Source organism: Filicampus tigris, chromosome 18 (genome assembly GCF_054856515.1).
Source record: "Filicampus tigris isolate MCC_2025a chromosome 18, RoL_Ftig_1.0, whole genome shotgun sequence".
NCBI classification, from domain to species: Eukaryota; Metazoa; Chordata; class Actinopteri; order Syngnathiformes; family Syngnathidae; genus Filicampus; species Filicampus tigris.
In genome coordinates this window covers 4,697,627-4,712,021 of record NC_141234.1, presented here as the reverse complement: position 1 = coordinate 4,712,021, position 14,395 = coordinate 4,697,627, and the positions used below count along the sequence as shown (strand labels likewise).

Here is a 14,395-nt window from a genome sequence, read left to right as displayed (position 1 = left end):
ATATCGCTTATGTGTCGCATCGTTGAGCCTTATATGTATACCTATCGTATCAGTCAAAAAAATGGAACCTTACACACCTTACGATTTTTTCAATAGAAATCAAAGCATTTTACATGACTGTATTGTGTAGAACCAGTGGATTTCGGAGTATGTAGCATGTATTTGAGGCCGATTTTCATGCACAGATGGTGTTTACACTTTTCACATGCAAGAAGCCCTCGCAGTGCAGCCAATCGTAAACAGACTGCGCTTTTATAGGGCTTTTATCCAAAATGCTTTCAAACGCTTTACTGTCTGCAATTGAGGGCACTGGCCTAACCCCCTGGTAGCAAATGAGATTCACTGGCCTGCTTACTAACACTACAAACTCTCTTACACATCTATAAAAGCTGGCATTTCCAGTCTTTTTTTTTTCGAAACCACTCTTGTGTAAAGAGGGACAAAGTCGACCAGTGAATTTTTCGCCTTCTGAGGAGAAATATGAGCCGTGACGGTTCCTGGGCAGAGGTGGAGATTACATCCGTGAAGATTTCTTGTTTTCCAAAAATGATCAGAAATGACTCATTTCTGCCACTTGCCACGGTCTGACAAATCGTTTACACAATGCTGGCGCCGATGACATCTAATTATCTAAGTGTGGGGTGCCACATCACCATGTGAAAGTACGCAATGGAGGCAGTATCCTGGTTCACTGGGTTCTGTGTACAGTATGTATAAAAAATTGACAAAATGCTTGAGCTGTGTGAGGGCGGATGTTTTGGTTGGACGTCACAAAATGCACACACATACAGGCCCATTTCAGACCACGGTGGGCAAAACAGTTTTGTGAGACAAGGCAGGGGCACTGGTTGGGAAAATGTGAAAGTCTGTGATTGCCATGGGTGTCATAGGTGGTAGTGGGGCGTATCAAAATGTGGAGGTGGGCCGAAAAACATTCGGTATATGTATTCCCCACCATCTCACCGTCCGCTCAAGTTGTAAGGCATGTCTGAATGCAACCGGACTGTTCTGTCTCATCTTGGAAGACAACAACCAGAATAGCGCAGTTGTAAATGAGAATGAAAGGACCTGGATGAATGAGAATATTCACAGGCATCAGGACGTGCTTGATGAAAACAAAAACACTCCTGGGGTGTCTTCATTTTAATTGTAAGGATAAACCTTTATTTTATTTGATTTTTTGTAACTTTTGATTTACAATTTAATGAATTACAACGATAACTTGCGGGAAGAACTCCAAATCGTGACATCAACTAGTTGCTATTCACTTGCACATATGACAGTGTAACATATTACAGGGAAGTACACATTAGTTGGTTTATAATTCAGCTCACCGGTGACCCTGAACTGGGTAAGTGGTAGAGAATCGATGTGTAGATGGATGATTAACAGCACTGCACCCGCATTTCAAAGTTAAAGCCTCAAGAGGGGGCCATTGGTTAACAATGCATTTTAAATCACACGAGTTCTGCTGAAATTATTCTGATTGGACAGATGGAGAACAGAATTGAAAAGCATGGTTAGTTTAATGCTAATAGATGGTACATACATTATATCTGTGATTCTAAAGCACTGTTCTGTGAGCGATCAGCTGTGCCACTGGTTGTTATCCAATTTTACTTAAAATGGACAGAAAATGGTCACAGGTGTACTTACTGTATAACAGTTTAAGACAAATGATACTAGTATATAGTCGCAGCGGAAAGTTAGAGGTGCAAAATGTTTGTTCTTCCTGCGGTAGGGGGCGTAACAGACAAATAATTGAGAAGCACTGGTCTACAGTATCTATGTACAGTCGGGGAATTTAAATGCAAATCTTAAAGTTACCCAAATACTTTTCAGTGTTTCAAAGGTTAATTTATTGATGTCAGCAATATCACAAATATTTATATATATTAGGAGTTATGATCACTTTGACTTTAAAATATGAACGCAAAGAAACACAGCATATGAGCTCGATTGGTGCGTCACACCAGTGCGTGTTTTTGTTCGCATGAAAGCGGGAGGGCGGGGGAGTGGCGGGGTGTGTGTGTGTGTTGGGGGGGGGGGTGATGGGGTGGATTTAGTGGCTCTGTCATACAGACAGTGGAGCGGCTGTCAGTGTCAGGCAGACACTCTCCGGCACCAGGCTACTGGAGTCCGCCTACGCCGCTTTACTGGCCACCTGCCTCTCCCAGAATAAAACAGGGCAGTGCAAAAAAAAAAAAAAAAAGAAAAGAAAGCTCCATCAGAACTAAAGGAGGACAAGACAACATAGAGAGCGAGCGGCAGTCCATCGGCTCGGGATCAAGCCTACCTCCCCAACTCGGTCCCGGTTGCCCACTTGACGACGCGTAGTTTGTTTGTGTTAGTTACCAGCAAATTGAGCAGCTCTCAGCAGCCTCGGGAAACCTGGCCGCCACTTGCATGGATGCACCATGGCCACGTTTGTGTGCAGGGTTCAGTTTTTAGACGACACCGATCCGTTCAACAGCACCAACTTCCCGGAACCGACTCGACCGCCGCTGTATACCTTCAGGGAGGACATCCCCCTCATCAACCAACTCGCAGGCATCCACCGGCTCCTCAAGGCTCCACACAAGGTAAGACTTACTTTTATGACTATAAAATTACCTCAAGTGGCAAAAGTACTCACAATCTGTACACCAGTAGGGGGTTGTGTATTAAAAACAAAAACCTAATCCAAAAATTTGTTGGGTTTTTTTGTTCACAAAATAAAACATTTTAATAATGTATATTTTTGTATTCATGATCATTTTGAACATTTTGCACGGGTGGTATCCACCCAGTTATGAACTCTCCCTTTAAGAAACTTTCCTATGTTTCCAGTGACAGTAAGACCAGCATTTTGTCTCTCTTCAATGCGGGCAAAAACAGTGGATATAGTTGAAGAGTAAATATTTACATTTTGTTTTGTCATTTTCATCATGTTATGTGGGCTAGGATTTCGCCAAGCTTAAAATGTAGGGCTGTCACTTCGAATAAAACCTTTTCATTTTTCATAAAACTGTATTACAAAACAGTTAATTGGTTAGTAAATTACTGTTTTTCAACCAATTATTGTTCATTTGGTATTGTTTTGTAAAACAACAACAAGTAAACAATTAAGCAATATCACACAAGAGGGATTGATCTACTACTCCCCAACCTTTTTTTGACTGATTCAGCCATTGTATTCCAAAGTAAAAGCAGATGTTTGTCAGTTTTCATGAAGGACCACAAAAATCTGAAAATAATTACTGTTGCGATGCTGAAATCAGAGAATTTGTACACTTTCGAATTAAATGGCGCTAAATGATTACTATTAATAATATAGTTGTTGATTAATTGGATAATCGATGTGTTGTTGACTAATCGATTCATTTTGATACCTCCATTAAAATGTCCACTCTGTCATAGTAAAATATCAATTGATATGAGAAAATATTTTTTCAAACATTACACCGTTTGCTAACTGATTCGTGTTGCTAAGTGAATGTGCTCTTACAATATAAACATTCAAAATGTCCACCCTGTCATTGTCCACCTTGGCAGCAAGCTCACATATTTTGCTGTTTGTGTTGGCATTATCTGCTTGCAGTAAAAACTGTGGGATCGTATAATGAATTCCCAACAACATAACATCTACAAAGTACTTAATGCAACAAATTAAGTTCAATGAAGAATCTCAAGCTTCTTTTGGTGAAAAGATGAAGTGGCTTGTAATATTTACTCAAGTACAAAAATAAAAAAGATAGTGTTCCTTCAACTTCCATGCTATCAAAACATGTCCCATAGCTTTGCTAATACAGTATTGTGAACTGTGGAGCCAAAAATTCAAATTAGATAATGATGAGGAAATCTCCTCAGTCAAAAGAAATTTCATAATTCTTGACAATGAGCATATGAATAACACTTTCCCTAACAAGGTGCAACTCACTGAGGTTATTTTGCAACCTTCAAGTCCAAGAAAACTATTTTGAGAGCACATGAAACAGAGCAACTGACTGGGCATCAGTCTGAGGGCTGAAATATATTGCAAATGTTTGCTTCCGAGCTTAAGAGTAGCAACAAACTCCACCACAAATGTCTTTTTGCTCATGATAAACTGTCCTCATTGAATCCCTTGGTGGCATACAGTGGCCATATTTTTGACAAGGTCCAGAAATAAGATTACGCACGTGTAAAGATCTGTACATTGCTGTTGACAGGTGCTAGGGCAGTCATTATTAGTGCAACCACTCATATGAGCTGTCTCATTTAGCTAGACAAGACATGAGCCCAGCAAATAGCCTGACACACAGGTGTATAGTGGTCACTGCCAATTTATGATGAGCATGTGAAAAAGAAAAGATGCCAAGTTCAAGGTCCAAAAGGAGCCCGAGGGAAAACTCCAAAACAGCACCGCATTCCTTCCAGCCACTCACATGCTCAGCTATGACCAGATATGTGACGTTGTTTTTACTGTAAGACAAAAAGTTGAAGGTGTATACTTAAAAAAAAAAAAAAAAAAGTGCGCTACAATGAGAGTTGAAGTGCGTGCACACAACTCTGACTGCAAACCAACTTTCGACAGCAAAGTGGTTTTCCAGACCAGTGGATCTTGAGCTGCCCCGTATTTAAAAGCCGCAAAACAAATGAAAAATGGCCCACAGTGCAGAAAAGCTTATGATTACAACCTTTACATGGACAGATGGCAACGGCTTGTGTTCGTGTTTGCAGTTTTGTGCACGATGGCAACTGGATACCGAGTTTAGATTATAGGGATGAAACTGAAAAGTTGCACTTTTTCCCGTCAGATTGCAAAGCCAATGCTTAAGACACTTCATTGGGATTATGTTATTGAAAAATGTCACAGTTGCCAATGGTTTAACACTTAATGAACATTGATTTTTAAATTTTATTTTTATTATTTATATTTGATAGTGTCTCTTTGTCAATGCAAAATAACCTCCTGTGCCCTTCTCTGAGAAAAGCCTACTGTATTATTATGTTGTGACTATGTGCACGGCCAGCTGGGTTACACATAAAGTATAGGTCACTTGTCCCAGAATTCCTGTGGCCCAGGCCCGGATGCCTGCACCACTTTGTTCTTCTCACTTTGGGTGACATGGTTTTCCTGACCTCTTCCCCCGTCTCCTTCCACCTCTCTGACCACGCGCCAGTTTATACACTCAAACACGCTTAAACGCGCACTCGGACAGGCTGACATGGAAAGAGGGTACGGTTACACGTAAACAGCGGACTGAAGCCATGAATATAATTTTTTATACAAGTTTCACGTGTTGTCAAACAACTTCACTTGTTGTAATATGCATGCCAGGCCAGTAGTTGGCGATGTCAGTTTGTAGCCTACATCAATGTATAGTGAATATAAAAAATATACACTCCCCTGCTTGCATTTAAATTTGATGTAAGTACTATAAGTAATTACACACTTTACAATATGAGGTAGTTACATATTAGCTCATCTTACGTTAAATGTCGACATGATTGCAAATCCAATCCTCTACTTGCATTAGTGTTGCCACATTTATATATTCTTCAGGACTGAGCGTCAGAAGGAATCATCGGATTCAAGACCTTTTGAAGGAGACTTCACTGTGGCACATTTAAGCACCATTCAAATAGTGGCGACGATGAGCACACCCGAACCACTTCAGTTCAAAAACCGACTGACTTCAGAAAGTCATCCTCCAAGTTACATAAGGGGGTCGTTACCAGTGCGGGGAACACAAGCAAGCTTTGTGTTGTTCTAACATGGAAATAATTACTCTCCTTTCTCTCCCGGCTTCTCCAATTCGGGGAGAGTTTGATTAAATAGTGTAAATAATACTTTCTCTAAAGTGTTTCTGGGCACGGCCTGGGACCTTACAGTTGCTACTGGAACTGCATTCAGTCCGCCCACCGGAGCGTTTTAAGAATGTGAGACACTTTGGATGGTGTTCAGTTATTAGTTTCACTTGCCTAAGCAGTATATGTGATTGAGAGTGTGCAAGATGAGGAGTTTTAGAGAGCGTAAAGAAAGAATTGGAGTTGAAGTGGCTCCGTGTGTGACAGCCCGGAGGATTCATAGAGATAAAGAAAACTCCACTTGACTATGACATGGATAAAAGTGTCTGCGAGGTATTTGTGGAATGAAAGCGGCGGTAAATGTGCTGAATAATGTGGACAGATTGGGCACAAGAAACGCTTTTGTCTTATGTCAACTTCAAATTGGGGCAGTGGGGCAGGACGTGATTAACACCCCCTCTGTTCTCAACCCCCGTCGCCTCCTGACTTGGTCAAATGAACCCCCATCTTAGCACATCGCTAAAGACACGAACCATGATAGCACAAATTTATGCAGATTCATTTCAGTGCAAGCATTGTGAAGACAATCATTCTTAGGTCAATTATGTGCAGGGTGATAAAGACTTTGATTATTACCAAGCATCAGGTGTGCGACGTGAAGAGCAAATTGGCTGTCGTTTTAATAACACGGCGTCAAACACGGAGACGCAGCTCCAAATACATTTTAATCTGCTCTACTGACTGCGTTTTTAATCAGGGTTGTGTCTGATTATTTACTGTCCATGTTTTGCCTTTCCCCTGTTGTTGGATTAGGATTTGGCTCAGATTAAAATGAGAGAGGAACTAGAACAAGACCCAAAGTCACCGCCTTTGCTCGTGGCCTGCTCTTAGTTCTGGAATAATCTATGATTGCTAAATTTGACAATCTCCATATAGAACTGGCCTCAGTGGCCCCCCATTCAACTCCCAGACTTTACGGACACACCTACCCTTGAGCTCCTGAGTGGATGCAACCTCGAGTAAATATAGCAGGGTTATATTTATGCTGCGAGTCCAACCGACGGGCCGTCTCTGTTTCCGAGTGTGAGGGAGGGAAAGACAAGAGAGTGTCCGAGAGTGCCTGCAGCGGGTCTTGTGATCAGCGCCTGCCGGTCCCGGTGTGTCGTCATGCTCCTCGGCTGGGGTGTGCTTGGCATCACACCCTGGGACCATTCCAGGTCAAAGCCATACTGATAGCGCACAGGTGCTAAATGCTAATTCAACACTTTTGACTCTGATCTCATTCCTCACCAACTCGAGACACCCACTAACTTAGTTCATTGAACTGAACCTGATGACATTTTGGTAGGGATTCTCAAACATATACCTCGCTTGAAATTATATTGAATGAACTAAATATATAATATGAGATGTGTGTAGTCGCTGGGATACTTTTAGCACCTGCTATCAACTTGTGACCGTGCTCATAAACATCAATGCAAGACACGTAAGGTTATATTCTTGTGCACCTGGTCTCCAACGCTGCGGGGTTTCGAGTTACACAATGGAATGGAGCGACTCTGACGCACAATGTACCTTGGATCAAGTAAAAGCAGATGTCCCGGCCACATTCATTGGCTTTTTAGCAGCAGGACACCAATTTCCATACACACATTTACACTATAGACTTCTTTACAAACTTCAAGCATCCCCCCTTTGTTCTTCTCTGGTTTGAATTTTAGTGTTCTACTGCCTTTATTTGTACCCCCAGCAAATTCATTCCCCAGTACATTAAAACAGAGCCACATGAAAAAGGGCCCTCCCACTGTTCAAACCCCATCCGAAAACCTCTTTGAAAAACATGCAACAATGTAGTGGAGACTGGCTATTGTGGTCCTACTTGAAGGCGTTCTCTCTGCTGTAGCGTGGGGAATATTGTGAGAACCCTCCAAGACCACGACCTTAAGAATTCGACATTTTGTCTTGTTTTCAAATTGAGTTTTAACATCTCACTGCATGTCCATAAGCCACCTATTAAAACCACATATTATTATGTTCCATAGCTTGATGACTGTGCGCTTCAGCTTTCCCACAATGGCACCTATTTGGACCTGGAGTCTTCCTTGGCGGAGCAAAGGGACGAGTTGGAAAGCTTCCAGCAGGATGACACAGGGTGAGACGGTTTCTTCATATCATCAGTAATCATTTGCCACAAACTGTAGGAATAAATCCATTTAAGATCTCTCACTTAACCACATACAAAAACGTGCCCTATTCTGATACAACAGAAAGGAATCATAAGCAGCTTGATATGGATTTCTTGGGAGCAGAAGTTCATGGAAAGTATGAGGCCCTGTGGAAACACACATTCTAATTGTCCCCCTTCTTTCCCTACCACTCATGTTGCACCTACTGTGCATTTTTAATGGTTAATAAAGCAGTTCCTGGTAGTCCATGAGTCAGCTGTTAGCGTTCTGTGCTAACAGTGCTATCGCCAACTGCTCTGAAGGGCAAAGTGACCTCATTGATAGCTTTTTACATCCCTATAAACTACACCAGTAGATCATTTAATCAACATTGGCCAGATTTGACAGTATTTAGTGATTGAAGGCAGCATGTTGACCAAGTGTTCAGCACGTCTACCTGACAGCATTGCATTGCTTTCTTTTAGAAGGTCGATAGAAGTATAGCAAGATGGCATCATAAGTCCTTGTGTGTTTGCAGAGCTTTGTGGTATGTGGATCTGCTTGAAAGCCGGCGGCAGCGCACTAAGCAAAGATGAAACCACAAAGCCTGTGCTAATGTGTGTTGGTCTCATGTGTCTGTTTTGTCAGCTACACTTCCAGATAATAGACAGGTGAATCAAGGCGTGACTTTTTTTTTAAGTGGCTCCAATCTGGAGCAACTGGTTGGATTGGAAATGTGTAGCTTTCAATCAATGCACATTTCTTTTCTTTTTTAACAAAGGTCACCGTCAATTGACAGAAGGCAATGAGTCATGCACTGGGGTTGGGTTTAACTTGAAAAACATCTGACAGGTTTGGGGATGGTTCTCGCTAACCAAGCCTCGGTGGTTCTCCGTCTGTTGGATACGTTTTTTATGCAGCCCAAAAAGAATAGTCTTTTCACTGTCACTGTTTTAAACTAGTTGAGCCAGGTATACGCTTAGAGGCAATTTCAATATGTTTGCTTTTCGCAGCCATATGAAAGGTAAAGGTTGTCCATCAAGAATTTAGGCGCAAGCATTTGAAAAAAGGAACAATCATAGCAACATGACATGCAACAGGCAAGGAACCAGACAAGTCTGAAACAGTTGCACTAAATACACTAATAGATCACACAAGAAGGTAAACAGGATACAACAGAAGGTACGAAAGTGATTGGCTGAGATGCAAATATTTTTCCCACTTTTCCACAATGTTTTCTTTCAATCAGTTAAGTACTTTTTGCCTAATCCTGATCATTTAATCCTCACAAGCAAAGCAAAACATAGGCAGAGTTTAGTGTTTCCGGCAGCGTCCCGTCACAGCTGAGTTGATAGTAAACAAAGAGAAAGGAGATGAGCACAACATATCTGGTGTAATGTTGCAGAGTGGAAGAGAGCATAAGCCAATGTAAATGTAAAAATATACTGTATACCCATAAGAAGCTTATCCACAGTGAGAACATTTTTGTTTTTCCATCAACAACCAAGCAGGTCCAGTTAAAGTTTTTGCTGTACTGTATCACCAAACAAAACTAATCCAACAGAAATTTTAAAATGCGTTCAGGCGGGGTTTTTTTTCCCCTCACAGCGCCTTTAGTTTAACAGGGGGTTTCTTAGCTCTGCCTTATCACATCAACGCTTTCCCTGCTTGGCTGGGAATTCCAACAGCACGGACATGATGGGAGTCAAAGATTAGCACGAGGCTGGATGATAACAGCCGGGATTAGAACAGACAGTTTGCGCAAAGTACCATCATACCTTCCCGTTATGTACTCATTTTGTTTTTCCTACAATATGTGGCGATATACAGTAGTTGGTATGTGAAGATGAGTGTTGTGTCTGCAGTCCTCTAATCTCAGATGGCTGTCAGCGTAGGGGCATGGGTCATTGTTTGTCAAACTTGATACTAGATTCATCTGAAAAATATTGAAGATTAAAAAAAAAAAAAAAAAACTCAAAGGGTTCAAAACTCTACTAATGCTAAAATACTACACTCACAAAAGCAGGTAGAGGGGGAGCAGGCCAGAATGAATATCAGCGCAATGAAAAAAAAAAAAAAAAGTCCAAAAACGAAGAGCCAGATAAGACACGAAGGAAAATCTAAATACAAAGCTAACAAACTCCCCAAACAATTAAAATTCAAAGAACCACCAGGAAACAATGCATTCACTATTACAAGAACTATGATGACATGCCAAGGTGAACATGACTTGCGTCGATATCAAAGAACAGACACAGACTGAAAGAAACTAGGGAACTAAATACAAGCAAAGTGGCGAGACAACGAGTCACACCTGGACAAGGAATGAGTGGGTGCTGGTAGCTGATTGGAAGACACACGGAACAAGGCTGATCCGAACAGGTGGAAACAAAAACCTTAATGAGCAAAACAAGACATGAAGATGGGACACAGAAAAACAACACAACATGAAACACAAACAAATAATCTCATCAACATTTCATTCAGATCCTGAATTTTGGTCTTTGTGCTACCTAAAATGAATTGTAAATTAATTAAAATATTACAGTTGATATAAAAAGTCTATACACCTCTGTTCAAATGACAGCTTTTGGTGATAGAAAAAAAAAAAAAGTTAAAAATTCTCCCAAACACATCTTTGTTATGGTGTGATGAAACCAAGGTTGAACTTTTTAGCCATAATTCCAAAAGGTATGTGCCTTAGTCAAGGTGGATGGAATTATGAACAGTTCCAAATAGTAGTATAATTGATCACATGAATCGTGAGAAACATTTTTAAACGATTTATCGTGGTCTCATTTTCGATATCACAAAAACCTGGCGTTTGAGAAGGCGAGTGTAGATTTTTCCACTGCATGTAATTTCCGTGTTAAATTTAATTTGAGTCCAAATGTCCAATCTGCATCAGTTGGAGACAAAACCTGGCTTGATATTCATCTTGACCTAACCCTTCATATCCATAGAGAAATGTTCACCAATTAGAAATATTTGCATATGTTGGGATTTTTAAATTTTGTGGGATTATCATCAAAAATCAAATGGAAAATCTTAGACTACCAACTGATCATAAAAAAACATTCAGGTTGACCAAGCATTGACTATTAGTACCACACAAACCAATGAAAACCTTGAATTCCAATAGACTCGTCTTTACAGTTTAATGTTCTTACATGTCTATTTTTGTCTCTTAAAGGTCCAGAGGGAAAAAGCACAGTGTTGTTTTACGAACCCAGCTGACTGTCCGGGTACATGCTTGCATTGGTGAGTACCATGTAACACATTTATATGATTTCTTGAATTGAAATTGCATGCCCAACCCATATGGTCTGATCCATGAGTAATCCACTGTACGGCATATACTGAACATCCTGATTTTTTTTTTTTTTTTTTGCCTTGGGATGATAGACCCCCCACTGAGAGGAAGCACTGGCAGTTAAAACTCCCAATGCACTTAGCATAATATGGTATAATCATTGTGAGTGAAGCTTATACAGGGATAGAGCAGTGACGGTGATGATGATGATAACCTCTGGATGTATAGCTGTCAATTATATTTTGGTGTGCTGTAGTTTCTACTCTGGGAGTCCACATTTGGAAAATCCCTGGTCTCTTGGCAGTTTAGGCATGATTAAGAGAGGAAAGAAGCGTGGCAGGATACACTGCTGTGACCAAACTGGAAAATGGTAGAACTGGAGAAGATAAATTGTCTTATGAAGTGACGGCTTTCTAAGGAAGAAACTGATCATTTCAACAATGTGGTTTACTAGGAGAGTTTTGTGATCCAGCTCCTGTGCAGGTGTTCTTACTTTTCGATGTCTCATGGAAAATAGTGTTGACACTGTCCAGTTTGGTCCATTTTTTCCTTTCTGAACAAATATGTGTCAGACTAATGGAATGTAAATTAGCCAGAGCCACTTAGGGACAATTAACAATCATTAGCATGATGACGTTGATGACTGGTTAACATGCTCATTTCCCACACCCATCACACAAAATGCACTAACAGCAACGTCTAAATCTACTGAAATTAGAGTATTCATATTTCCCATCAAGTGTTTTAATTTCCTCACTATGAGAAGGAAATTCTCAGTAGTCAAATCGCATAAAGTAAACAAGGTTTAAGTTAGCTGTCTCACGGAAATATCCATGAACACATGGGCGATTTAAATATCTTATTACGGTAGAGCAGCTCAATCTTTTTTGCACGGAATCTCACGAGAGTATTTAGTTGCCATTTCCTGCCCTCTTTCCAAAGGCATTAAATTAATCTCTATCTATGCTTTGCTCTCTCTTATGAGTCTTTCCCTCTCACTGCTGTCCTTCATGATCCGTCCGTAGCCAGCGTCAACACGGTCTCTGCCAGTGATAGCAGTGCTAAATCTGAATGGCAGAATCAGTACCTTGGATTGGTTGGAAATGAGAGGTCAAATATAAGCAAAACCTTTAAGGAGACCAAAAGGTCACCTACGACAAGTATTTTAATTGAAAGTTGGTAACGAAATAATGGCGACAGTAAACACAAATATATGGTAGGACATTGAGCAATTTTCTGACAGATGGACACCGAATTTACAGGTACAGGCTGAAGACACAACAAAAAATGAGTTGATCAGGGAATGAGAAACAAACAACAGGAAGGAGGAGAAGAAATCGGAAAAGGTAGACTAAGTTGCTCGGCTGATCTAGGTATTGACCATACACATTCGTAAGGATTTGCTGTCGTAAATAATGAACATTTACGATTGCTGTCCTCAATTGTTTCCAGAGCAGAGACATTGATCCAATCATCTGACTTGGGGCATAAGCTTATACAGCAGTGCTTTTTTGTGTCTTGGCGTATTTTTGCTCAAGGATCGGGATTTTCTATTCTTGTACCATATCTTGATTTTTGTTTGTTTGTTTGAATTCTGCTTTGTCGACTACCAAACCACAAATGTAGATATGGCTATGTATTAAAATCTTCAAAATAACATGGATAAGAAACCTGTAACGTGTTGCAAATTAACAAACACACAAGTAAAGACACAGTGAACAGGTCACATTTTTATGACAGGCCCTCTGATGGAGTTGATTGAGTGTAGGGACTGGCGTTGTTGGCTAAATCCCTTTCTTACACCACTACAGTGCACATGCCTTTATGGGGGATTACACATTGCACATCTCGGCTTTAGGAAAACCAACATTGTGCTTGGTGTCTTTCAGCATGACATAAACAACTGCTTCCTAGAAATGTCTCTAGCCATCATCGGCATATCAACACCAACCCTTGATGAGGACCACTTTGCCCCCATCTAGGCTTTAGCAGGACAGATTTTGGCCAGCTGGAGTCAAAGCTGCAGAGTACAGTAGCAGTTTCCTAATTCTGCTGCAGTAAACAGACTTACAACCAGTGTAATGTGGTCTGTTCACTTTAGAGTCCTACAGACCAGCTACCCCGCCCTCTGGCTTAGTTGTCCACTCATCTACTCCTTTAGCGCTCTCTAATCCTTCCGAGGTCTTGACCTTCAAATCGCTTGAGTAGTGGTCATCATTTTATCCACTAAATAAAAAGTCCGTCACAATCAAAGACTGGCATTGCTTGCAGAATCAATCTACGGTGTATTGCGTTGAATGGTCCTTGCTGATGATCTGAGTATGATTAAAACATAGGAAAGGATCAATTCCGTTAAGATTTTTGTAATCTCACTCGGATCACAATTTTGATTAGAGTGTTTGCTTGGATTCAGGTCAAATGTCAGAATCTCATCTTCAGTAGTCAGGTTGAAAAGGTTTGCAAAAGTACAAGAGGCAGAGGTTCTTTGTCTCGCAGTGTCTATTGTAAGGCTTGTTTTCCCAATTTTTCTAAGATAATCCTGTGGTCTGCATTCGCATTAGGGTGCCTGTCACATCCTCCTGTTTAAAGGTTAATTTTAGCTGTCAAACGACAGTGGAGTCGTTGCAGTCCTAAAAGCAGACTGGTGGAGAGAGGTGGTTCCGGAATGGGGCGGGGGGGACAGAGGGGACGTTATCTTTAGAAAGTGTTGACACGACAGAAACATGTGACGAAGGTAGCATACTGATTCAACTTCACTTACTTCAAGAACTAGCTTGAATCCAACAACTTTATGTGTTTAAAAATAAAATGGAGCAATTTCAATGTCAAATCTTTTTTTTTTTTGTCTAAGTACTCTGTGATTGACAGTGACCAAACCAAGTGATACTCTGTCTCTTACCCACAGTCAGCTCAGATAGGTCAATTCTAATTTCTGGGCTGCTGTATTAGTCTGATATTGTGCAGGTCTGTGTCACTGCAACATAGAACAACAGTAATAAACTTTACACTTCTAGCTCAATGACAGTCACTCAAAAGTCAAAAGTCCTTGATTTAAGGCAGTAATGACGGTAATACATTTAAAGCTAATTGGGGAAGTCAGGAATTTTCATTATGAACGTTGTTTTCCTTGTGACCAGAATTCCCA

The 14,395-nt window shown here is 40.7% G+C and overlaps 1 protein-coding gene across 4 annotated transcripts in view; it reads left to right on the top strand.

Moving 5' to 3' along the window:
* The first annotated feature begins 2,094 nt into the window (after positions 1-2,094).
* The window catches only part of fhod3a (formin homology 2 domain containing 3a), a 41,641-nt gene continuing 29,340 nt past the window's right edge, over positions 2,095-14,395 (top strand). For all 4 annotated transcript variants that reach the window (XM_086014489.1, XM_086014488.1, XM_086014487.1 and 1 more), the window contains exons 1-3: positions 2,095-2,582; positions 7,815-7,924; positions 11,131-11,198. In XM_086014489.1, coding sequence (XP_085870615.1) covers positions 2,418-2,582; positions 7,815-7,924; positions 11,131-11,198 — 343 coding nt within the window. In that variant the 5' untranslated portion in view covers positions 2,095-2,417. The remainder of the gene's footprint in view (positions 2,583-7,814; positions 7,925-11,130; positions 11,199-14,395) is intronic.